Source organism: Micromys minutus, assembly GCF_963924665.1.
Source record: "Micromys minutus genome assembly, chromosome: 2".
Lineage (NCBI taxonomy): Eukaryota > Metazoa > Chordata > Mammalia > Rodentia > Muridae > Micromys > Micromys minutus.
The window spans coordinates 85,826,091-85,853,631 of record NC_137971.1 but is presented as its reverse complement, the minus strand read 5'-3'; the positions used below and the strand labels follow the sequence as shown (position 1 = coordinate 85,853,631).

General features: G+C 37.5%; 1 protein-coding gene across 4 annotated transcripts in view; it reads right to left on the bottom strand.

The window, feature by feature from the left end:
- SBF2 (SET binding factor 2) overlaps positions 1-27,541 on the bottom strand; it is a 334,193-nt gene that overhangs the window by 274,007 nt on the left and 32,645 nt on the right. For all 4 annotated transcript variants that reach the window (XM_080912014.1, XM_080912015.1, XM_080912016.1 and 1 more), the window contains exon 2: positions 8,493-8,578. In XM_080912014.1, the coding sequence (XP_080768140.1) occupies positions 8,493-8,578 (86 nt within the window). The remainder of the gene's footprint in view (positions 1-8,492; positions 8,579-27,541) is intronic.

Below are 27,541 nucleotides of genomic sequence, written 5' to 3'. Positions count from 1 at the left end.
TTCCAAAGCTATGAGTTGAATAAACTTATTTTTCTTCTTGGGTAGTTATCTTTCAGATGTTGCATTTCCACTAGAACACAAATGCTACCACAGTTTTAAAATGTCACTTCCAAAACACTATCCCTTGACTGAAATTAATAAACAAGACTGGCATTGAATACTAACTTTGTTGTATCCTACCTGATAGACTGTTGAAATTATGTAAACTTCCTAAGCCTCATCTTTCTTATTTTTAAATTAATACACTAGCACCAATCACCTAGTTTTCATGAGTTCTTCCAAGTATTTATAACTGCTAGATAGTAACCTTAATGTTACATGCTCAATGTCGCTCTAACTTTAGAAAGGCTATGAAGGTTTTTCATATGCATCATAAGGAAAGGGACTAACAAACTTAGAAACTGAGACAGATCACTTTTGACATATATCTTTCTTTTTACTATTAACAGTTATAATCATACAGTATATTAGTTATACAAGTTTGTAAATTTTAACTTTTATTCACCTGAAGTAACTGTCATCTCCAAAACTTACTGCCTCAGTCTGCCAACCTAGGCCTAGTCCTGGAAGCTTCTAGCCTCTGTAACAATCTAATATAGGCCTAGAATGTTTTCAGCCTCTGAGACTTACTGCTGTATAAGCTCAACCTTTCTAATTCTTTCTGAGCTCTACCTAGCTGGTTCAACTCAGGTGCTCTGGCTCAAACTCCTCTACAAACTGACTGACTCAATCTAACTTCTCTCTCAGCTTCTGAATCACTTGGCGTGGCCTCACATTAACTCTAGCAATCTGTTCTAACCTTCTGGTTCCTTCTCACTCTCTGTCTCATTCTATCTTCACCTGTCTCAGTAAAGCTGTCTCCTCCTTTCTTTTTGCACTGCTCTAAGCAGACTCTCTTTTCTCTCCGAGAAGTTGGGCAGATCCTATTCTGTCAATTTTTTCTCTGATTTGTCACTTTGTCCGTCACTCAACTAGACATTACAAACTAACTTTTCCTTCATGTTTGGGATTAAAGAAATGCACTATAGGTGTGTCTCTATTCCAGCCGGAAGGATTAAAGGTGTGTGCTAAAGGCTGAGTATACCACAACTAGAAACAGGGTTTTCCAGTAAGTAACACAATTTTAGGGTTCACAGTGAGATCAAATATTCTGCAACACAAGTTACTAATGTTCATGTATAGAATCATATATTTAATTTATGCAAGGATAGCATAAGGTAATAATAGTTCAACATTTATATTAAATATTAACATAAGCTTATTCAGTTCTTAAAATGAGCTTCAATATTTGTAAGTAAAATTTACTTTGTAATTTATAAATACAGACACTAACAAATCAAAGTTACTAATAAGTATAAAAAATGTTAAAGAATAAGAAACCAGTGTGGTTGTGGAGATGGATCACGTGCATAAAAGTGCATGCATGCCACATGAACCTGATGATCTGAACCTGATCGCTAGAACCTAGATAAAAATTCAGATATAATAGCACACATTTATAATCACAGCACCGCGGCTATGAGACGGAGACTGAGATAGGAGAAATGGCAAGAAGGTCAAAGTCTAAAAAGCCTGGAGCATGCAGAGCCACAGACACAAGAAGTGAAACCCAGTCTCCAAATCAAGATAAGAGAGAACTGACTCCTGAAAAGTTGCCCTCTGACCTCCACATGAGCACTGAGACATACACATGCATACGTGTTAAATATTCCTAAAGTACTAACTAGCCTCCAAAGTTCTGAAATGCTATAACAAGACTCAGCCAAGAAGTCACATAGAAAGGTCTTAAGTGCTGACTTCTGCTTACCTGTAGTGTGGCACCTCCACCTGCCATTGTACTGACACTTCAACACTGAACTGTGTGTTTTCTTTATGTTTTACACACACACACACACACACACACACACACACACACACACACAGTTAATTTACTAAATAATAAAATCAGTTTGTCTCTCCCTTAGTGCTAGAAAAAAAAAAAAACCAGATGTATCACATATTTATCTGTCCCTTGATTTATAAAATATAAAAAGTATCCTTTCTTGGTCCTAGCAAACTCTCTACCCTAATCCACAATCTCTTTGGCTTACCATATTATATGTTGTTCTAGAAACTTGTGGTGGTTTCATCATTCACACTGCAAAAGAACAGCCACCTATACATCTGTATTTTCATGTGAACAAAGGCAAAAATTCACAGAAAATTTGATCAAGACCCCAAAATTTCCCCTTTCAGTCAACACTAAAAAGGATGTTGAAACAGTTTAAAGTATTTGTAGTACAAAATGCCTGGTTATTCAGATAGCAAGACCAATTACTGGCTCGCAGGGGCATGTGGAAAAGAAAAGAAAAAATGCAAGGGACACTCAAGAACTCACTTTCCTTGAATCCTCACGTTCCTTCTCCATTTTCAAAGCCAAAATTTAAACATCACCTTTCTACCCACCTACAAAAACATAGTCCTTTATATAGGGCGAGGTTAAAAGTCATTATCACCTCAGTTACAGTAAGAAAACTTAACACTTTCAACCTGTTTCTCTTCAGCATATTTTATTCCTAATGGACATTTCTATTTTTTTAACTTTATTTTAAAAAACAAAGATAAATGTACAGATTTTTAAGCATTTTTGCATAAAAGTATATAAATACATTTTTATAAGGTTGTAATTAAGTATTTGTGGGTACATATACATACACATATGTATATATGTAACAATAATATAGGAAAAGAGGTTATTAATTTGAGGAGGTAGGAGAGTAACTGGGAGGGGCTGTAGGAAGGAAAGAGGGATGTGATACAGTTCTATTTTAATTAAAATATATTCTTTTTTTTCTTTTTTTTTCTTTTTTTTGAGTGTTTGAATGTCTGTTTAATACTAGGCATTACTAACAATTTCAACAAACACAGACAGGTTGATAAGAGTGGCAGAAAGAATTTAGATTAAAATTGATGAATTTGGGATGGGATCAATTTTACTTCATTCGACTATTATTGCATATGCTAATAAGAAATACTGGCTTGTGATCTTCCTGAAAGAAAATAGAGACCAGGTTGGCAAATGGTTCAGCAGGTAAAGACAACCTGCTGGCAAATCTGAAGAGCTGTATTTGAGCCCCAGGACCCAAAGGTAAAAGCAAAGCACAGTCTCCTGCAAAAATAAACTCCTCTTAACTTCCAATTACACTCTTTGTTAAGTGTGTGCCACCCTGTGCCCACTCAAAAATAATTCAATAGAATACAATTTCAAAACGCAAAATAGTTCCATCCATTTGCCTAAGAATTTCACGAAGTCATTGTTTTTAATAGCTGAGAAGCACTCCATTGTATAAATGTACCACAATTTTCTGTATCCATTCCTCTGTTGAAGAACATCTGGATTTTTCCCAGCTTCTGGCTATTATAAATAAGGCTGCTATGAACATAGTGAAGCATGTGTCCTTGTTATATGTTGGAGCATCTTTTGGATATATGCCAAGGAGTGGTATAGCTGGATCCTCAGGTAGAAAATGTCATCCTAAGTAAGGTGACCCAATCACAAAAGACCACACATGGTGTCCATTCACTGATAAGTGAATATTAGCTCAAAAGCTCAGATTACCTATGATACAATTCACAAACCACATGAAGCTAAAGAAGCAGAAAGACCAAAGTGTGGATGCTTCAGTCCTTCTTAGAAGGGAGAACAAAAATATCCACAGGAGGAAATAAGAAGACAAAGTTTGAAGCAGAGACTGAAGCAAAGGCCATCCAGAGACTGCCCCACCTAGAGATCCAGCCCATAGACATCCAGCAAACCCAGACAATACTTTTTTTTTTGTCAGTACTTTCTTTTTTAAAGGTTTGATAGTGTGATAAAGATCCCACCAGTAACAATGAGCATAAAGTACATGTAAAACAAGATGCAACCTGGAAATAGTCAAAGTTTTCTTGGTGTGTAAAGATTTTTTTTTTTACAATGAGCAGACAGTACATGTAATACAGGGTACAACCCGGAATTTGTCAATGTGTTCTTGGTGGGTAAGGATTGAGCATGACTATTTTTTTTTTTGTTTTGTTTTGTTTTCTTTATTTCTTGGACTTCATACAGTCTGTGAGTTGTTTCTGGGGCAGTGCGAGCCTCTGGGGTTAGCATCCCACTATCAGTGACTGCATATTATGTCTGTTCTTTTGTGACTGGGTTATCTCACTCAGGATGATATTCTCTAGATGCAGCCATTTTCTTAAGAATTTGGTTAAGTCACTGTTTCTGGTGGCTGAGTAGTATTCCATTGTGTAAATTTACCACAATTTTTGTATCCATTCATCTTCTGAAAGACATCTGGGTTCTTTCCAGCTTCTGGCTATTATAAATAGAGCTGCTATGAACATTGTGGTCCATATATCTTTGTTGTGCACTAAGGTGTCTATGGGGTATATGCCCAGAAGTGGAATAGCTGGGTCTTCAGGTAGTATTATGTCCAATTTTCTGAGGTATCGCCAGACTGATTTCCAGAGTGGTTGCATTAGTTTGCAACCCCACCAACAGTGGAGAAGTGTTCCTCTTTCTCCGCAACCTCACCAGCATGTGTTGTCATCTGAGTTTTGGATCTTGGCCAATCTGACTGGTGTGAGGTGGAATCTCAGGGTTGTTTTGATTTGCATTTCCCTGGTGGCTAAGGATGTCGAGCACTTCCTCAGATATTTCTCAGCCATTCGATATTCCTCAACTGAGAACATTTTGTTTAGCTCTGTACCCCATTTTTTAATAGGGTTATTTGATTCTCTGGTGTCTAGCTTTTTGAGTTCTTTGTATACCTTGGATATTAGGCCTCTATCTGATGAGGAGTTGGTAAAGATCTTTTCCCATTCTGTTGGTTGCCGTTTTGTTTTCTTGACAATGTCCTTAGACTTACAGAAACTTTGCAATCTCATTAAGTCCCATTTGTTAATCTTTGACCTTAGAGCTTGAGCCATTGGTGTTTTGTTCAGGAAATTTTCTCCTGTGCCTAATGTGTTCTAAGGTTTTCCCTAGTTTCTCATCTAATAGTTTCAGTGTATCTGGTTTAATGTGGAGATCTTTGATCCACTTACACTTGAGCTTTGTACAAGGAGATAAGAAAGGGTCTACTTTCATTCTTTTGCATGCTGAGTGCCAGTTGGACCAGCACCATTTGTTGAATAGGCTGTCCTTTTTCCATTGAATGTTTACAGCTCCTTTGTCAAAAATCAGGTGACCATATACGTGAGGGCTCATTTCTGAATCGTCTATCCTATTCCATTGATCCACATACCTATTTCTGTACCAGTACCATGCAGTTTTCAGCACAATTGCCTTGTAATATAGCTTGAGGTCAGGGATAGTGATTCCCCCAGATGTTTTCTTGTTGTTGAGGATGGATTTTGCTATTCCAGGTCTTTTGTTATTCCATATGAAATTGCACATTGATCTTTCCAATTCCATGAAGAACTGGGTTGGAATTTTGATGGGGATTGCATTGAATCTGTAGATTGCTTTTGGTAGGATGGCCATTTTTAAAATGTTGATCTTTCCAATCCATGAGCATGGGAGATCTTTCCATTTTCTGAGATCCTCCTCAATTTCCTTCTTTAGAGGTTTGAAGTTCTTGTCGTACAGGTCCTTCACTTGCTTAGTTAGAGTCACACCAAGGTATTTCATAGTTTTTGTGACGATTGTGAAAGGTACCTTTTCCCTAACTTCTTTCTCCACATGTTTGTCCTTTGAGTATAGGAAGGCCACTGATTTCTGGGGCGTTCAGAGCTTTCTGGGGTTAGTATCCCATTATCAGTGACTGCATATTATGTCTGTTCTTTTGTGACTGGGTTATCTCACTCAGGATGATATTCTCTAGATGCATCCATTTTCTTGAGAATTTCATCTAGTCATTGTTTCTGATAGCTGAGTAGTACTCCATTGTGTAAATGTACCACAATTTTTGTATCCATTCATCTACTAAAGGACATCTGGGTTCTTTCCAGCTTCTGGCTATTATAAATAGAGCTGCTATGAACATTGTGGTGCATGTATCTTTGTTGTATGTTGGAGCGTCTCTGGGCTAAATGCCCAGAAGTGGAATAACTGGGTCTTCAGGTAGTACTATGTCCATTTTTCTGAGGAACTGCCAGACTGATTTCCAGAGTGGTTGTATCAGTTAACAACCCCACCAGCAGTGGAGAAGTGTTCCTCTTTCTCCACATCCTCGCCAGCATCTATTGTCATCTGAGTTTTGGATCTTGGCCAATCTGACTGGAGTGAGGTGGAATCTCAGGGTTGTTTTGATTTGCATTCCCCTGATGACTAAGGATGTTGAGCACTTCCTTAGATGTTTCTCGGCCATTCAATATTCCTCCATTGAGAAATTTTTAAGTCTGTAACCCATTTTTTAATAGTGTTGTTTGATTCTCTGGTATCTCGCTTTTTGAGTTCTTTCTATATCTTGGATATTAGGCCTCTATCTGATGTGGGGTTGGTAAATATCTTTTCCCACTCTGTTGGCTGCCGTTTTGTTTTCATGATAGTGTCTTTAGCCTTACAGAAACTTTGCAATCTCATTAAGTCCCACTAGTGGTATAGTGGTGAGCATAGCTGCCTTCCTAATGAACATTTCTAAACCATACTAATGAGGAAAGAAACAATTCAGGGATTCAAGAGATAACCGTGGTTAAGGAGCCTTGGCTCCTTTTGCAAAGGACTTAAGTTCAAATCTCAGCACCCACATGGTGATTCACAATAGTCTCTAACTCAAGTTCCAGGTCATATGATGGATGCTTCATGAGTACCAGGAATGCACACAGTGGCTATACATATAGGCAGCCAAAACACCCACACATATATAATAAAAATAAGAAAAAAACCTATTTTTTCTTCTGAAAGAGGTGCTAAGATATATGAAACAAACACCATTATAAACAATAAAAACAACTATGTAGGCTGGGTTTAGGGCACACACCTGTAATCCCACTACTCATCAAATGGATTGAGAGTTCAAGGTCACAGGCTACACAGTGATCTTGAGGCCAGCTGGAACTACAAGAGACTGTTTCAAATCAAATAACAAAAATCATCTGCCCAAACAAGCATCAACCTCATTTAAGCACTACTGCTCTGTGGAGGACACTGTTCTATGCATTTTAGATACATTTTCCCTATTTTGTCTCTACAATAGGGCTATGATATTAGTATTTCTATTATCCCCATTTCACAGGTGAAGAATCTGAGGTTAAGTAATTAACTAATCAAAAGTCATAATATGTAGCTAGGCCTTAAGCCCAGGCTTATGTTCCAGAGCCTGTATTCTTGACTATCACATCATGTAAAGAATGGTGTGTGTGTGTGTGTGTGTGTGTGTGTGTGTGTGTGTGTGTGTGTGTGTGATGTGTGTGTGTGGTGTGTGTGTAGGTGTGTGTGTATCTGTCTGTCTGTCTGTGTGTCTGTGTTGGTTTCTTCACACACACACACACACACACACATTTATCTTTTTGGGACAGAGTCTTATTCTGAACACTGGCTATACTGGAACTGTCCATGTAAATCAGTCTGGCCTCAAACTCACAGTGATTCACTTGCCTCTGCTTCATGAGTTCTAGGATCAAAACAGTATAATGAGTTGGATATGCTTGGCCCATGGAAAGTGGCACTATTGGGAGGTATGGCCTTGTTAAAGTAGGTGTGGTACTATGGGGGAGAGATTTGAGGCTTAAGCTCTGCCCAGTGTGGATGAAAGTTGCCCTCCAGGCTGCCTTTCTATCAAGATGTAGAACTCTCAGCTCCTTCACCATGACAGTGTTTACCTGGATGCTGTCATGTTTTTCCACCATGATAATAATGAACTGAACTAAACTGTAAGCCAGCCCTAACTAAATGTTGTCCTTTATCAAAGTTGTCTTGGTCATGGCATCTCCTCACAGCAGTAAAACCCTAACTAAGACAAACAGTAAAGTGGGAAATTGAAAGAAAAGAAAAGGTACTTTTCTGAAAAAGTTACTGTGCTAAGATTTCTCTTAAAGAATCAGAGAGCTTGGAGAGATAACTCAGCAGTTAAGAGCATATGCTGCTTTTAGCATCCACGTGGTAGATTACAACTATCCATAACTCCAGTTCCAAGGAATCTTGTACCTTCTTCTGACATCTGTGGGAACGAGGCCCACATGTGGTGCCCACACACACACACACACACACACACACACACACACACACACACACACACATATATATAAGCAAAACACATTCAACAAAACAAAAATCTTTTAAAAACCCAACTTTTTTAAAGAATCAGAGGATTTTTGCTTTTGGATACATAAGACCATTAATCTGTAATGCTAGCAAGCACTTTGAATGGGGAGGGGAAGAACAGCATAGCAGACACTCTAAAATTCATGTAATAAACTATTCCTAACAATACAATAAAATTGTTAAAGAGGAAAAATATTATAGCAAAAGCTAAAATGTAGCAATTAAAAAAAAAAAAGACATCAGGATAAAGGCATCAACTTACCAATTCAATTCCCTGTGGAAAAGGTGTGTCATCCCAGTCCTGCTGTGGGAATCTCTGAATTATTTTCCCCAGACCTTCTCCTGGCCCTGTTGAGAAAGACCAAAATGAATCAGTTATGAGACACTATAAAACCTGAATGAATACTTACTATACTACTACTTTTTCCAAAAGAAATTTAAGTAAATTGATAGAGTAAACATTTCTTAAGTTTCAAGAAACACTGATGTGTGCTCCTAAACAAAACACTTGAAAATCCCTACCCTAGCACAGACTGACTGTCAGAGACTACTGACCCGTGACCCAATAAAAGTAATTTTAAATGACAAATGGAAAGGTACCATTTGCACCAAATTTCAAGTATTAGTTAGAAGTATTGTCACATGTTCATTTTTTAGTATAGCCTGAAACCTTAGCACAGTCTAGGCGTCTGGGCTGGGTAACTTGTTGTGTTAGGTGGCTGAGCAGAGTGCTGCCTGGAGCACTGTGGTATGTTTAGCAGCACCCTCAGCTCCAACTCACTGGAACACAACACTTACCATCTCCCCAAGGAAGGAGGAAGTTGTTACAACCAAGAATGAAATGTTTCCAGACATTACCAAATATCTCAAGGTTAAAAACCACAATCTATACATCAGTTGTTATAAAATTAGCCTGTGACGTCAAAGAAAGGATCCATTTAAAATTGAACATTAGAAATATAATCTATAAGACAGCTGGAGATGAAAATACATGTTAGATCTAAGTTGATTTTTATATCCTCTTCTCAAAGTCCTAGGTGATTGAACCTGGCTGCCTCCCACATGCCGGTCAAATGCTATCCCACTGACCCATATCCCTAAACTCTGCTTTTCAATTGCCAGCATTGCAATTATTAGCTGGTTAATTAATACTAATTCATTTTAAATTATGTACAATTTGAAAGAGAAAAAAGTTCCTCCTTGATAGAGTGTGACTCTCCAAAAGCAACATATTATTTATTGATATCATAATATATAGTGTTTCAATAACATGATGGCTTTGTTTGAAATGCTGACACATTTGTAAATGCACATGAAAATGTGAACTATGAGTATTAAGACTTGTTATTATTTGAAGAAAATATTTGGTTAGAAAATATAAAATCAAGGTGGGGAAATCTTTTATTATAAGCAAAATATACAAAGAAGCCAAGTAGTAACTAACTTTAATTACTAACTTTAACTAACTTTAACTTTCTGACACTGAAGCAGAAAGAGTACAAATTCAAGGCTAACCAGAACTACACAAAGAACCTTGCCATCCCCAAAAGAAAGAGCTATAACGACATGCTTTCTAAATATCAGAGGTGTAAATTACTGTCATTAATGACATTTGAGGAACATAAGAATTCACCTATAAAAAGGAAACAATACTTTCTGATTTCTGTTTGATTTTGTGAGTTATTCTGAATGCTTAAACGTACTAACAAAGTTTATATTTAAGTTATGATAATCATCCTATGGGTAAAAGTGATTCTATTGAAAAATGTTGTCAGGACATTTTTTATAGAGAAGGGAAGACTTGATTGACAGATTTTTATTTTATGTCTACAAGAGAAGTAGGTCATGTCAATCAAAGTAACTGCAGAAGTTACTCCTATTTGGATGGACTACCTAGTAAATGAATCAGGATGACAAGACAGAGAAAGGGAATTCCTCAAGAAAAGACTAACCACTCCTACAGTAGAACAATGCTTAGCACACAAACACTGTACCACACAAAATGGAAAAGGGAGGAAGCTGTCATTTATCCAGGCCTCTGTGCTTTCCTTTCTGGCTCCTGGTTTTCTACCCGAACAAAAAGTACAAAACTATGATGACAAGATGGAGTCTGTGTATCAAGAAACTCAAAAAGACAATAGAGTATTTGAAATGGTCTTCTGTGAAAAGACTATGAATGGATGAGACAAACTACCTAAAATAAATTTATAAAAAGTGATACTATCAGCTGCGGCAGCCATCTTCAGTTAACCCACCAAAATGACGAACACAAAGGGAACGAGGAGGGGCACTCACTCTGTTCTTGAGGCCTTTTAGGAAATATGGAGTTGTTCCTTTGGCCACATACATGCGAATCTACAAGAACATGATATTGTAGACATCAAGGGAATGAGCACTGTTCAGAAAGGAATGACCCGTAAGTTTTACCATGGAAGAACCAGAAGAGTCTACAGTGTCACCCAGCATGCTGTGGGCATCATTGCAAACAAGCAAGTTAAGGGCAAGATTCTGACCAAGAGGATCAATGTGCGGATTGAGCACATCAAGCACTCGAAGAGCAGAGACAGCTTCCTGAAGCGGGTGAAGGAGAAGGAACAGAAGAAAAAGGAAGCCAAGGAGAAGGGCACCTGGGTTCAGCTGAAATGTGCCAGCCTGCGCCACCCAGAGAAATGCAGTTTGTGAGGACTAACGGTAAAGAGCCAGAGTTGCTGGAGCCCATTCCCCATGAATTTGTGGTCTGATGTACAAAAGGAAATAAAGAATCTGGATGGCAAAGAAAGGAAGGAAGGAGGGAGGGAGGGAGGGAGGGAGGGAGGGAGGGAGGGAGGGAGGGAGGGAGGGAGAGAGAGAGAGAGAAAGAAAGAAAGAAAGAAAGAAAGAAAGAAAGAAAGAAAGAAAGAAAGAAAGAAAGAAAAAGAAAAGAAAAGAAAAAAGGTGATACCATATAGCCTCAGTCAGACTGCTTTCTTTCTCTTATGTTTGGTAAGCCTCTTTCCTGGTGGAGCTGTGGAGATATGTAAGCCAGCCACAAAGATTACCAAGTATCATAAGATAAACCAAACAGCCCTCAACCCTTAGCAAAATAGACATTCTAACCTTAATAGATGACCTTTAAGGTGCAAAACACACTACAGCTACAACATACAAAGGTATGGAGATGCTAATGGCTATGAGGAAGATGAACATCTTTAAAGAACTGAGCAATAAACAGGGGTTAACTGGGTTGAGAACTTAATTCTCCTCCCTCTCCCTTTCTCTCTCTCTCCATACATAAATGGCTACCACCAACCAAAGACCTAGGCCCCCACACATATGTAACATGTGCATCTTGGTCTTCATGTGAGTCCCCCAACAAATGGAGCAGCAGCTTACTCCGACTCTGTTGCCTACCTGTGGATCCTGTTCCCCTAACAGAGGCTACCTTGTCTGGCCTCAGTGGGAGAAGATGTGCCTAGACCTGCAATGACTTGATGTGCCAGGATGGGCTCTTCTCAGAGGTGAAGGGGAGGAGTGATAGGGGAGGAGACCTGTGAAGGGGAACTAGGAAGTGGGGGTTGCTATCAGGATGTAAATCAAATAAATACATTAATGGAAAAAAGAAAAACTATATTTATTTAATATCTATTGATTTTTACCAGCTATTATAAAGAGTGTTTTCTATATGCTTAGAATGCATATGTATTCTGCTTGATTACAAAACCTTAAACTGAAAAATGCTATTCTAATATATAATTCACTAAATTACCTTCTTCTGTGACACAGTTATCTAAACAATTAAATCAGTGGTAATCTACAGAGCACCTACAATGTCCATCTGTACACATCTATGAAGGGCAGTAATTGTGTTCAGCAACAGTTTACACCATAATCACTAACATGTTACTATGGTTACTGTTTCCTGTCTGTCTTACTTTATAAAAATGAGATCAATAGTTTGAGTGGCTTTGCTCTGATACTACCCATAGTTTCTGGAATGTATTAGGTACTTAGAAAGATATCTGTTGAATAAATTAATAGGATTATTATATGTGTAGAGATCTATAAACTGTCAAGAAATTTATTACTAGAATTACCTGGATTTAAAAATAGCTTATATAATCAAATTCCTACTCTAGAAAATTTCAAACAGAAGACAACACCTTAAAGAAAATGTATACCTAAAAATATGTATAAAAGGGAGTGGAGAAACAGGAGGACTTGGTGGGAAAGGAAGGAGTGGAAATTTTATAGACATAGTTTTCATGTACAAATCTTTTTAATTAAAAAATTTTGAGCTAGGTGTATCACACTTGCAATCCTTGTTAGAGGCAGAGATGGGCAGATTTTTGTGAATTCAAAACTATACTAGTCTATACTGCAAATTCCAGGCCAGCCAGGGCCACACAGAAAGCCCCTGTTTTGTTGTTGTTCTGTTTAAATAAATAGAAAAAATGAAGGAAGGAAAGAGGGAGGGAAGGAGGGAAGAAGGAGGGAAGAGAAGAAAATGACTTGGTCAGTAAAGCTTATATATGAGCTGGTGATATAATTCAGAAGAAGAGTGCTTGCTTGATATGTACAAGTAAGTCCTTGGCTTCAATCTCCAGCACTGAAGAAAAAACAAGACCTCAGGCAACTACAGGAGTTTACATGTGAAAGTAAAGGCATAGAGCAGGAGTAATATTCTACATGGAGGTTTGTCAATGGAGCAAAACAGACATGTAGGAAGAAAACAAATGTCATCAGAAAAAGACTGCATAGCTCTCCAGGCTCTATCTCCTCCACTAACTTCTGGAAGCACCATGGCATCTTCAAACAAACAGCTAAGCTATACTTAAAATACTTCTTCATTCCTTAACACAGTATGGGTCTGTATTTTTGTCACTGGAGTACAAACTAAACCATAGTATAAGAGGCACCTTGCTAGATCAAACTCTCTCAAACTGTTAATCTGAAAATAACTATATAAAACGACGGTCTCTTCAAAAAACTATCTTAAAAAGAAAGGTTAGCAATACATGATAACTTTGTTCAAATAGTTGATATATAGAAGATATATTGGGGAAGACCCAAGGCAGAAGTATGTATTTTTAAGTTATTACAAAGAAATAACAAACAAAGTTCAAACATCTAGCATTCATATAAAAATCCAAATGTGTGATGCCTGTAATTCTAGCACTGGGAAGGTAAAAATCAGGGGACATCCTATAGGCACCACACAACAGAATGAATTGCCACAGAACGCAATTATCGTAACTGGAGTTGCACTAAAACTCAGCTTTAGAGGACAATCTATCCCATCAAAGGAGTTAGTCAATGAATTCCTAATCAAACTTTCAGTAGATGTCATGGACATAGTTCAGTGGTGAGGGCTTATTTAGAATATGCAAGAACATAGATTCAATTACCAACACTACAAAATAAATGAATTGATTAATTAGTTAAATTGATATAAACTTGTTTTTTATTGAGAAGTTGATTTAAATAGCCAGAAATATTTTTAAAGACTACATCAGGAGTATCTAATTACAAGACTTCCTATAATGTTACTACAATAAAGATAATGTGGCACTGATAGACATATATCTATTAAATTAGAGGAGAGAGCCTGTGGCAGAGATCCTTATCTAGTCATATTGGCAGTGGCCCTTCTCAGCCATCATGCTGAGCCAGGACCTGATGGCAATCTTCTCAGCAGGGCCCATATCTATTGCCTCCAATCATGTACGTTCACTTGGTGAGCTGTTTGTTACCAGCCTGTGATGGTTAGTTTTCATTGTCAGCTTGGGAAACCTGGAATCAGAGAGCCTCCAAATGAGCACGTCCATCAGACTGTTTAGAGTGCCTGAATGGAAATGACAAGAACAACCCTAACAACCCTTCTGAGGAGCAGCTCAGAGAAGTGAGAATGAAAAAGGGAAATGTTTTCACTGTCTCGTTTTTTCTTTTAAGGTTTTAGTGTGTGCATGTGTGTGCATATCATGTGTGTGCAGGTGCCTGTGGAGCCCATCAGAGAGCATCAGAACCCATATAGGCATAGTTACATGCAACTGTAAGCCTCTAGTCATGGATGTTAGATTCATATTATAGAAGAACAGCAAGCACTCCTGACCACCGAGGCATCACTAGCTCAAGATATTTGTTTCTTGTTTGCTCAGCCTTTACTCTCGCTGGAGAGTTCATTTAACCTGTTCTTGCCACTGCTGAGTCCCCTGATGATATTAAAGTCAGATGCTTCAAGTTCCCATGTCGACTGAAGACAGTCTCTCTCCAGAAGGTCTTCTGACCATCACCAGATTGAAACTCCAGAGACACCCAGCCTCATAAACTGAGTGGATTCTCAGACTTTCTGGTGTGAGACAGTGATGGTTAGACTAACTTATATAGTGTAAGCCATCTAATAAATGTTCTTTTAAATATATATGCAATTGGTTCTGTTCCTCTACAGAACCCCAACACAGCACTCATGTAACTGTAAGCAAGATCTGAGTGTGCCATGTATATCAGAAGATGCATTTTGTGAAAAAGTAGAGTTCGGTAAGTAAAGTATTGCCCTGGTCTTCATAAAGCCAATAAAATATTGAGGAAACAAGAATACTGAAAAGAAGAAACTGCAAAGGCAGGAATGGTAATTAGAAACTGAAAATCATAATTTTTAATCATAATTGTCAATCATGATTGTCAAGTACAATTGAACCAAACATCTTGTGTCCTCAAAAAATGGGAGATGAAAATGCTGAAACAACCAGGATGATGGATTGAGCAAATACTTTTAAGAAGGAAGAGGAGCTATTACTGAAACCCTAAGTGGTGATAAACAAAAAACAACAAAAAGTCACCAACAGGTAGTAACAGACTGTTTACAGATGCTACCAGGCTAAATCTTCACCCAGCTACTCTATATGACTAAGAGCCAGTATCTTCATCAAATTACAGAAGCCAAACACTGCCATTTGGTATTTTGATGGAGCCACTGAAATAAGTTCCCAATTCATCCCAGCCACACATTCCTGGCCACTGGGAAGAAGAAACCCATGTTCTTCACTTTGCTTATGGACTAGGTTAAAGGTGAGATGCCAGTACAAAGCTGAAATAATTTCAACTTCATGCTGACCATGAAAATAGTGTGAATGAAAACATGAAGTGAGAGATCAAAGAAACAGAACTAAAGACAGAACTAAAAATCTCAAAGGCAGGAAGCAGCAGATGGTGATCAGGAGTTCAGTGTGGCTCTTTTCCAGGTGGCCTTCCTGATAGCCTGGTAATTTTCTTGGAGGAATGCCTGGAATGGGAGAGCATGCTTATAATGGCAGGAATGCCTGGACTCAATGAAATTCTTAGTGATCCAGAGGTTTTTGCAATCATAGATTTGGAAGTTTTGGTAGCTGTCTTGGCTCCATTTGTGTTGCTGTGGTAACATACCCTGGCAAAAGCTGTTTTGGGAAGAACAGATTTCTTTTAGCTCACAGTTGCACGTAACAGTCCATCACAGCAGAAAAATCAGCCTCAGGGAGCTGGTCATATTACATTTATCATCAAGAAGGAAAGCAATGAATTCATACATGCTTGTGCTTGGCTCACTTTTTGTAGTCCTTATACAGTTCAGGAATGGTACCACCAACACATATTTCAAAATAACTGACATGCCTAAAGGCCAACCTGACAAAAATAATCCCTCACTGAGACTTTCTTTGGTCAGCAGGATTAGCAGCAAGCCCCTTTATCTGATGGCCCATCTTGTTAGTCTGCATTTTCATTTTACTTTTTATTTCAATAAAACTACCAAACCTGGTTTTTAATCAGATGTCTGCATGACCAGTAATATTCTTGGTTTACTGTAGTGTTTTGAGAATGAGAATGACCTCCAAAGGCTCATACATTGGGATGCTTGGTCTAAAGAACCCTGATATGTCTTATTCTCCTGAATTAATTGTCTCTGAGGCTCACTGGCTCCATCTGCTAACCTAGGCCTAGTCCTGGAAGCTTCTACCCTCCATACAGTCTTATCTAGGCCTAGAATGTTTTCAGCCTCTGAGACTTATTGCTAAGTAAGCTCACCTTTTCTTGTTGTTTCTGAACTCTGGCTCAAACTCCTCTCCAAACTGACTGATTCAATTTGGCTTCTCTCTCTCTAAGCCTCTTCTAAATTGCTCTGTTTAGCCTATTACTAATTCTAGCAATATGTTCTAATCTTCTGGCTCCTTCTCATTCTCTGGCTTGTTCTGTCTTTACCTGTATCTGGCTTGTTCTCTCTTCAACCTGTCTCTGTAAAACTCCTGGTAAAACTGGTACTCCCTTCCTCTCCCAAGCCCTGTACTGCCTGTTAAATTTCCTCTCTCCTCTCATGAGAGTTGAGCATATCCTATTCTGTCAAATCTGTCTCTATTCCATCACTTTGTCTGCCACTCAATTAGGCATCACTTTTAAACATGGACTTAAAATTTTTCCTTCAACAAACTAATCTTACCTTTATCATTTGGGATTAAGTGTGTGTACTAAAGGTATGTCTGTATTTCAGCCAGAGGGATTAAAAGTGTGTGCTAAGGGCTGAGCCACACCACAACTAGAAGCAGGGTTTTCTAGTAAATAAAACAGTATTAACAATATTTCTCTATAGATTACATATATATTTATGCTTATGTTTTGTCACAACAGAGACATTATAGCTTATTAGAACTTTTGGATGCTCTTTGAGGTTGCTTGCCTTTTCTTTTTTAAAGACAAATTCTCCCTATACCATTCAGCTAACTTTGGCAGGTTCATGTTTCCTTCCTGCCTCAGGGAAGCAGGGTTCGAAGTACAATCAAATATCCTGCAACACTCTCATTAATACAGCTGCGGTGTGACACAACCTGTGACACATAAAACTGCCTGACACAATCAACAGGAAAGGTAAATAATACAGAAAACTGTTATCAAAAAGTAGAGCTTTACACCTACCTAGATTGGGGGAGGAATATGGAAGATTTTGAAACTTTACAGGAGTCCATGGATGCTGAGAAAGAGTTCAACTGGCCATTTTCATTGGTCAAGACAAACACTGACAGTGGAAGCCCAGCTCACTGGCTAAGGGAAAGGAAAATGACTCTATTTGTAACTGAACAAATGTGTGGCTGGTATGCACATACCTCTGACTTCAATCCCTAGCACTAAATAAACTGGGAATGATAGAGTATACCTGTTCTACCAGCATCTGAAAGACAGCAGCAAGAGGATCAGTAGTTTAAGGTCATCGCTCAACAATGTAGTAACTGTGACCTACTCTCATTTATATAAAATCCTGTCTGAAAGAAAGAAAGAGGGCTGGAGAGATGGCTCAGCAGGTAAGAGCACTGACTGCTCTTCCAGAGGTCCAGAGTTCAATTCCCAGCAACCACAATGGTGGCTCACAGCCATCTGTAACGGGATCTGATGCTCTCTTCTGGTGTGTTTGAGAATGGCTACAATGTACTCATATAAAATAAATAAATAAATCAAAAGAAAGAAAGAAAAAGGAAGGAAGGAGAAGGATAAGTTAAATATATACTTAATAGCTAGAACATGATTTCCTTTTTTTTTTATCAAAGCAAGAACTGGGTTTGTATTCATTGCTACTTCAGCACATAGTATATGTAAATGTTTTGGAAATTTAGGGAGCTAAAACTGGAATAAGTAGATGGAATCTAAATCAAAGTTAGAAATGGGGATTTAGAGAACAGAGCACTGTTGCTAAGAACAGGAACTAGAATAGGTTGGAGCTAAGAATAAAACACTTCTACAAAATAAACACAAGAAAGCCCTGTTACAGATTGAGAATTTGAATACATAAGAAAAATTGAGAATGCTAATTTTTATATTCTAAACTGACTCAAGCCAAACCAGGCATGGAAGCTAACACCTATAATTCCAGCACATGGGAAGACAGGGAAGGAGGATTTCTGTGAGTTTGAGGCTAGCCTGCACTATGCAGTGAGTTCTAGGCCAGCCTCGGTTAAACTAACTCAAGACACTCTTCTTTTTTTTTCTTACAACTTCATTTTAAAAACCAGAGATACATGTACAGATTTTGAAAGGCATTTTGGCATAAAACTATATAAATATATTTTTGTCAGTACTTGATTTGTTTGATAGTATGCATTAAAATCTTACTAGTTACAATAAGCATAAAGTACATGTAAAACAAAATGTAACATGGAAATAGCCAAAGTTTTCTTGGTGTGTATAGATTAAACACAATGATTTTTAAATACCAAAAATTGCCACAAGGCTATCTTCTTAGCTCTTACTAATGATTTAAGGTCTAGGTGTACCCCGCTCTGAGAGTGTGATATACACTTTTCTTTCTAAGAAGGACTGAGGCTTCCACTTTTTGGTCTTTCTTTTTGTGAGCTCATATGGTCTGTGAGTTGTTTTGGGGTATTCAGATCTTTCTGGGGCTAGTATCCAATTATCAGCGACTGAATATTATGTCTGTTCTTTTGTGACTGGGTTACCTCACTCAGGATGATATTCTCTAGTTCTATTCATTTTCCTAGGAATTTCATAAAGTCATTGTTTCTGATAGCTGAGTAGTACTCAACTATGTAAATATACCACAATTTTTGTATCCATTCATCTACTGAAAGATATCTTGGTTCTTTCCAGCTTCTGGCTATTATAAATAAGGCTGCTATGAACATGGTGGAGCATGTGTCCTTATTGTATGTTGGAGCATCTTTGGGATATATGCCCAGAAGTGGAATTACTGAGTCTTCAGGTAGTACTATGTCCAATTTAGAACATGATTTCTAAACATTTTTCTCTAATGAAAGGTAAGACTTGGAAACACAGATGACTCCAGAACTAAGTCTGAGAGTCTCTGAGAATCTTATAATGTCAAAACTAAAGCAGGACTTTTCAAAAGTTGGGGTAAGGACACATGAAAGCCAGCATAGTAGTGGGTGCCTATACTCAAATACACAGAAGGCCAAGGCAAAAATAAAACTTGAGTCTGCCAAAGTTAAATTGAACAGCATACGGAGAATTTGTCTTTAAAAAAGAAACAGCAAGGAACCTCAAAGAGCATCCAAAAATTGTAATAAGTGATAATGTCTCTGCTGTGACAAAGCACAAACATGAATATATGTAAGTAACTGAAATCAGTAACTGCATGAGCAAATATGGACAAAGAGAGCATAAATGTTCTGCATAGAATTCATACATATATATTTGCCCTTCGGGAGATGAACCTTAATTTTCCTCCCTTGAGAAAAGGAATTTAAAGACTTGTTTCCAAATAATAGACCGTAACAGGAGGAAAAAGGTAGCAACAGCTGAGAAACCTTACACATACTAATCTTAGCCAAGTAAAAAAGATCAACCCCATCAGTGATGTCACAGACTCTGTGTAGGCTCTGTGGCAATGAAAAGCAAACAAAGCATCCGATAATAATTCCCCCAAATCATAACCCTGATCTAATCACCAGAAAAATATCAAACAAACTAAACTGAGGGATATTCTTAAAAATGCTTAACTAGGTGCTAAAGAGATGGCTCCCTAGGTAAAATCCTTTCTGTGTAAACATAACAACCTGAATACAATCCCCACTGCCTACCCACTTCAAGCAGGTTGCTGCTCCTGTAACCATGAAATTGGGAAGCTGAGATGGGAGGATCCCTGAGGTTTGCTGGCCAGCCAGTGTAGCACATTAGTAAGCTCCCATGTGCTGGGATTAAAGGTGTGTGCCACTGCGGCCACTACCACCCCAGCTTCCAGCCTCATAGGTATTTAATTTCATTGCATGGGAGGAAAATTCTTTTACACTAACATCTATCTCCTGGTCACAATCTTCCCTCTGAAGCCATAATGGATAAATTTGGCTATTAATCCACAGAATGTGTATTCAGCAACAAATATTTAAATAGAGACAACAAAAATCTTGTCTCAAAACTAATACCTGTTCTTTTTCTCTTCCTCCTCTTCCTCCTTCTCCTTTTTGAAGAGGCTCTCGTAACCAGGCTTGCCTTCAACCTCCCTATGTAGTCCAAAATGACCTTGAACTTCTGATCTTCTACTGTTTCGGATTTGGCCTAATGCTGCATGTATTATGTTAATTAGGTCCCCAAAATTGCACAAGAAGCTGCATATTCGCATGTATGTCCCTGAGGGATCCTACCCCTGGTTGGTTTTGATTGGTAAATAAAGTTGCCAGCAGCCAACACACAGTAAAATTCTAAGAGTATATAATTAACACTACTATTGACTTGACTTTACATAAAGTTGCTTAGACTACATTACCCTACTGAATTAAAATGCCTTCTTTAGCTGGGAGTGGTGTTGCAGGCCTTTAATCCCAGCACTCAGGAAGTAGAAGCAGGCAAATCTCTGTGAGTTCAAGTTCAGCCTAGTCTACAGAGAGAGTTCCAGGACAGCCAGGGTAACATATACAGAGAAATTCTAGCTCAAACAACCAAAACAACAAAACAAACAAACAAAAAGCTCTGTTTAGTAGCAATGAAGAAGCAAAACAAAGGGGGAAAAAAGGGTTAGCAGTGGCTGAGGTATGTTACTCCAAATATTCTATGTTGACCATCAATTTTTAAGAAAATGTTATTAATGTGTTTTCCTCCTAGTATTATTCACAATCACCAACGTACACTCTCACTGGACAGCAGCAGTAGCTTAGCACTCTGGCTTCCCATTTCCCTGCACTGCGTGTAATGTAACTCATGCTCAAGTTTCTAGAAGTGTAAAAGTAAATTCCCCAAAGTCCAAGTTCACCATGATAGTTCCCTAGATCAAAACCATTCCATGATTTTCACACCATCTAAGACTAAACAGCCAAGTCTTTCACTTACTTGACAGTTTGGGATGGAGTGTTGTTTGCTAATAAGTCTGTTAAACCAAAGATTTCAAGTTTTCCAGGCTAGCCTAGAATTTACAACTCCCACTCCTTTCATCTCTACAACATTTCCAGGCCTACCTATGTTCCACTAGAAACTGAGAAGAAAGGGAATTATTATTTAAGGAACTTTCTGGAAAAGCAAATTTGCTTACCTATATCACAGATCTGAACCTAGTCATATGATCATAGTCAATTCCAAGGAAGTCTATTAGGTTAACTGACAACTGTGTTGGAGGGAGTAAAAAAGTTTTGTGTCTAAACAAAGAACAAAAAATAATATTAGGAGGCAATTAGCAATTTCTACCAGAATCTTAAGTTGGCAAGTGTCAACACTGCATACAGAACTATCTATTGGCCAGTGAACACTTCAGAAATAATGGCATGGGAGGTGGGGTGTGAGAGGGATAGCAATGCAGAAAGGCCTTCTTGCTTACTTAATGTACATGTGCTCTTAGACCCTCCCATTTTGCTCAGACCATGTATTTTATTTCTCTGTGGTGGCAGACTGTCAACTCTGTCCTGCATGGGTAGTTCCTATCATTCATATGCAGTATTTGGACTTTGGTTCTCTATTAGGTACAACAGCAAGCTAATAATCTTTTACAAAGAAATTAACTCCAAAATGAATACTCAAAACTGCACTCTCCTGTCAGCCTGCCATGTAGCAACCCAATGGTAGCTTTGTGGATTATTCAGTATATATTTTAATATGCTAACTCTGAAGTTAACAAAACCAACCAATTACTATATCTGGACATGAAGAAATATAAATAAAATAAAGTAGCTTATACTTCAGGAATATATCTTAACATAAGCTAAAACATTGTAACCTCAAAAAATTCACTAAGGTATAATGTTCTTACATTTCTTTATGGAATGCATGTCCTACTATCAGCTGTGTCTTTACAAAAGACCTAGGTGCTTATCAGTTTTCTGTCAGAAAGTCTTCTGCATCAACATGATGTCATTCTGTAGGAACCACTGTAGTATACTACTGAATGGTGAACAAACAAAATTTCTATAGACTAAATTACGGCAAAGAGCCAAAAGCTTCCCTAGCCATAGAGACAATATAGTGTTGATGTAATACACTGCTGCCTATTTCTGAGACTCTGTTAATATGTTTGATCCGATTACCAGGTACCAGAATCTATTTCTAGTAAAGAGGTTATATGTGGAACTAGCAACAAGAGTGGTACAAGTTTAAAAGTCTCTACAAAAAAGTATCTTCTACATTAGGAGAACAAAGGTTAAATGAAATTTAAACCTTTTACATCTTCAGTACAGGATTAATTTCTGTGAATCAGGATATTAAATAGCTTTGGTTTAAAAAAAATCAGTTATACTTTACTCTTCAGAACACAATGACCATTAATCCATATGTATGGAAGACAACTGAGAGATTCTCTCAGCCTTTGAATGTATTTATTCCAAGTATGCACTAAGAACTTTATTTACATGATGAATTTATTTATTTTTATTTACATGATGAAATTATGGATCCACTGAACTATTTGGAAAAGCCAAGGCCAAGCTGCAGTCTGTTATCTGACTACTGCAAGCTCTCAGCCCACTGTTGGAATACATTGACCCTGAGTCACTAGAAAATAGGATTAGTTAAAATTCTAATATCTTTGAGAGGTTTAAGTATTTTTCCTTTCCCTGTTATATTCTTCTATATGACCAAAAGTCCCTTTGTTCACAGAAAGAAATAAATAAAATTGATTTACTTAGTTGTAATATATTTAAAAGTCTCTCCTTAAAATAAAGTACCTGATCTCCTTTCCTTCTGGAATTCTAAATGTGAAGTAATAACAAAACACAAGTGTGGGTAATTCTATCACAGTGACAAAAAAATTATAGTTTTCAAACTTGAGGTATTCTGGTTTTATTTGTATTCTATTATCCAACCAAACAAAAGCATGGAGAGCTACCCTTCCGTGTCAGTTCTCAGAACTCAGACCATTTGCTGTACCAGGTCACTATGCCTGCCTTGCTTATACTAGTTAAGGTCTGTTACGTGTCTCTACCCATCCATGATTCCATTGAATTTAGGTGGCCAATTTAGTAGCAAAATTTTTCATACTCACCCTAAGGCCAGAGAAGACAATCCTATGCTACAAATACAAGAGCACCCACATACATGACAAAAACCCTACTCAAGTTCAAAACATATATTGCACCACACACAATAATAGTGGGAGACGTCAACACCCCACTCTCATCATGGAAGCAGAAACTAAACAGAGATTCAGTGAAACTAGCAGAGGTTATAAACCAACTGGAATTAACAGACATCTACATAACATTTCACCTTAAAACAAAAGAATATGCCTTCTTCTCAGCACTTCACTGCACCCTTTCCAAAATTGACCATATAGTCCATCACAAAATAAGCCTCAACAGATATAAAATTGATATATTCCTATGCATCCTATCAGATGACCATGGACTAAGACTGGTCTTTAATAACAACAAAGATGACAAAAAGCCCACATACACATGGAATCTGTACAATGATCTACTCAATGATAACATGGTCAAAGAAGAAATAAAGAATGAAATTAAGGATTTTTTATAATTTAATAAAAATGAAAGCACAACATAACCAAACCTATGGGTTGCCATGAAAGCAGTACTAAGAGGAATACTCATAGCTCAGAGGGCCTCAAAAAAGAAACTGAAGAGATCATAGCAACACTATGTCAACACTAGCAGCTTGACAGCCCACCTGAAAGCTTTACAACAAAAAGAAGCAGATACACCCAAGAGGAGTAGATGGCAGGAAATAATCAACTCAGAGCAAAAATCAACCAAGAAACAAAAAGAACCATACAAAGAAACAACAAAACAAGGAGCTGGTTCTTTGAGAAAAATCAACAAGATGATAAACCCTTAGCCAAACTAACTAGAAGGCACAGAGAGAGTATTCAAATTAACAAAATCAGAAATCAAAGGGGAGACATAACAACAGAAACTGAGGAAATTCAAGAAATCATCAGATCCTACTATAAAAGCCTATACACATCAAAACTGAAAAATCTGGAGGAAATGGACAAATTTCAAGACAGATACCAGATACCAAAGTTAAATCAGGATCAGATACACCATCTAAACAATCCCATAATACCTAAAGAAATAGAAGCAGTCATCAAAAGCCTCCCAAACAAAAAAAAGCCAGATGGGTTTGGTGCGGAATTCTATCACACATTCATTGACGACCTAATACCAATACTCTCCAGACTATTCCACAAAAGAGAAACAGAGGGAATACTATCCAACTCATTCTTTGAAGCCACGATTACTCTCGTTCCCAACCACACAAAGACCCTACAAGGAAAAAGAACTTCAGAACAATCTCGCTCATGAACACTAATGCAAAAATACTCAATAAAGTACTGCAAACAGAATCCAAGAACACACCAAAACGATCTTTCACCATGATCAAGCAGGCTTTATCTCTGGGATGCAGGGATGGTTCAATATACGAAAATCCATTAACATAATCCACCATATGAACAAACTCAAAGGAAAAAAAAAAAACACATGATAATCTCACTAGACACTGAGAAAGCATTTGACAAAATTCAACACTCCTTCATTGTTAAAAGTCTTGGAAGAGCAGGTATCCAAGGGCCATACCTAAACATATTAAAAGCAATAAACAGCAAACCAGTACCCAACATCAAAATAACCAGTGAGAAACCTGAAGCAATCCCACTAAAATCAGGAACTAGACAAGGCTGCCACTGTCCCCCTACCTATTCAATATAGTACTGGAAATCGTGGTCAGAGCAATTAGACAACAAAAGGAAATCAAAGGGATACAAATGAAAAAGAAAGAAGTCAAAATATCACTATTTGCAGATGACATGATAGTATACTTAAGTGACCCCAAAAATTCCACCAGAGAACTTCTACAGCTGATAAACAACTTCAGCAAAGTGGCTGGATATAAAATTGACTCAAACAAATCAGTAACCTTACTCTACTCAAAGGACAAATATGCTGAGAAAGAAATTAGGGAAAAGATACCCTTCACAATAGTCACAAACAAGATGAAATACCTTGGTGTGACCCTAACTAAGCAAGTGAAGATTTTGTATGACAAGAACTTCAAATTTCTAAAGAAAGAAATTAAAGAAGATCTCAGAAGATAGAAAGATCTCCCATGCTCATGGATTGGAAGGATCAACACTGTAAAAATGGCCATCTTACCAAAAGCAATCTACAGATTCAATACCATCCCCATCAAAATTCCAACGCAATTCTTCATAGAGTTAGAAAAAGCAATTTGCAAATTCATCTGGAATAAGAAAAGACCTAGAATATTGAAATCTATTCTCAACAACAAGAAAACTTCTGCGGGAATCACCATCCCTGACCTCAAGCTAAATTACAAAGCAATTGTGTTAAAAACTCCATGGTACTGATACAGAGATAGGCAGATAGGTAGATCAATGAAACAGAATAGAAGACCCAAAAATGAACTCTCACACATATGGTTACTTGATCTTTGACAAAGCAGCTGTAAACATTCAATGGAAAAAGGACAGCATCTTCAACAAATGGTGTTGGTTCAACTGGCAGTCAGCTTGCAGAGGAATGAAAATAGATCCTTTCTTATCTCCTTGTACAAAGCTCAAGTGCAAGTGGATCAAAGATCTCCACATTAAACTAGGTACACTGAAACTATTAGAAGAGAAAGTGGGCAAAAGCTTAGAACCCATAGGCACAGGGGGAAATTTCCTGAACAGAACACCAATGGCTTTTGTTCTAAGATCAAGAATCGATAAATGGGATTTAATGAGATTGCAAAGTTTCTGTAAGGCTAAGGACACTGACAAGAAAACAAAAAGGCAGCTAACAGACTGGGAAAGGATCTTTATCAATCCCACATCTGATAGAGGTCTAACATCCAATATATACAAAGAACTCAAGAAGTTAGACTCCAGAGAATCAAACAACCCTATTAAAAAATGGGGTACAGAGCTAAACAAAGAATTCTCAACTGAGGAATACTGAATGGCTGAGAAGCACCTAAGGAAGTGCTCGACATCCCTAGTCATCAGGAAAATACAAATCAAAACAACCCTGAGATTTCACCTCACACCAACCACAATGGCTAAGATCAAAAACTCAGATGACAGCAGATGCTGTCAAGGCTACAGAGAAAGAGGAACGCTTCTCCACTGTTGGTGGGGTTGTAAGCTGGTACAACCACTCTGGAAATCAGTCTGGCGGTTTCTCAGAAAATTGGACATAGTACTTCCTGAGGACTCAGTTATTCCACTTCTGGGCATATACCCCAAAGATGCTCCAACATATAACAAGGACACATGCTCCATCATGTTCATAGCAACCTTATTTATAATAGCCAGAAGCTGGAAAGAACCCAGATGTCCTTCAGTAGATGAATGGATACAGAAATTGTGGTGCATTTACACAATGGAGTACTACTAGGCTATTAGAAACAATAACTTTAAGAAATTCCTAGGCAATTGATGGATTTAGAGAATATCATCCTGAGTGAGGTAACCCAGTCACAAAAGAACAGACATAATATGCAGTCACTGATAATTGGATACTAGCCCCAGAAAGCTCTGACTACCCAAAAAACAACTCACAGACCATATGAAACTCAAAAAAAAAAAAAAAAAAAATTAGAAATGAAGAAAGGCCAAAAAGTAAAAGCCTTAATCCTTCTTAGAAAAATAATAATAAGTGTATAGCACCCTCTCAGAGAGGGGTATACCTAGACCTTAAATCATTAATAATTCATGACCTAAGAATGTAGCCTTGTGGCAATTCCTGGTATTTAAAAATCATTATGTTTAATCTTTACACACCAAGAAAACTTTGACTATTTTCATGTTACGTTTTGTTTTACATGTACTTTATGCTCATTGTAACTAGTAAGATTTCAATGCACACTATCAAACCTTAAAAAAAATCAAGTACTGACAAAAATATATTCATATATATTTATGCAAAATGCTTTTAAAATATGTATATTTATCTCTGTTTTTAAAAATAAAGTTATTTAATTAAAATAAAAGAACAGTAGACAAGGGGTAATTAAAAAAATTACAGATTCAGAATACTTAAAGTTAGCCAGGTATAGTATTTGCCTAAATCCTTAGCTCTTGGAAAGTGGAGGCAGAAAGTAGGTAGGGAGTGTCAGGAATTCAAGCCTAACATTGGTTACAGAGTGAGCTTGAGGGTTGCTTAGGCTACTGTAAGACACTGTCTCAAAAGAAATCTAAAAATCATTCAAATATCCCCAAGTTTTAGCAATTTAATTCTTGATATCTTATTCTTTTTTAGTTATTCACCTTATAAATCTAAAAAGTCTGAAAGTCTTCTCAGCTCATTCTATATTATAGTTGAATAACTTCAGTTTGACTCTGAACCTGATAGTTACAAGAGGTATATGATATAAAAGACTGTTTTAGGATAAAGACAGAATTCC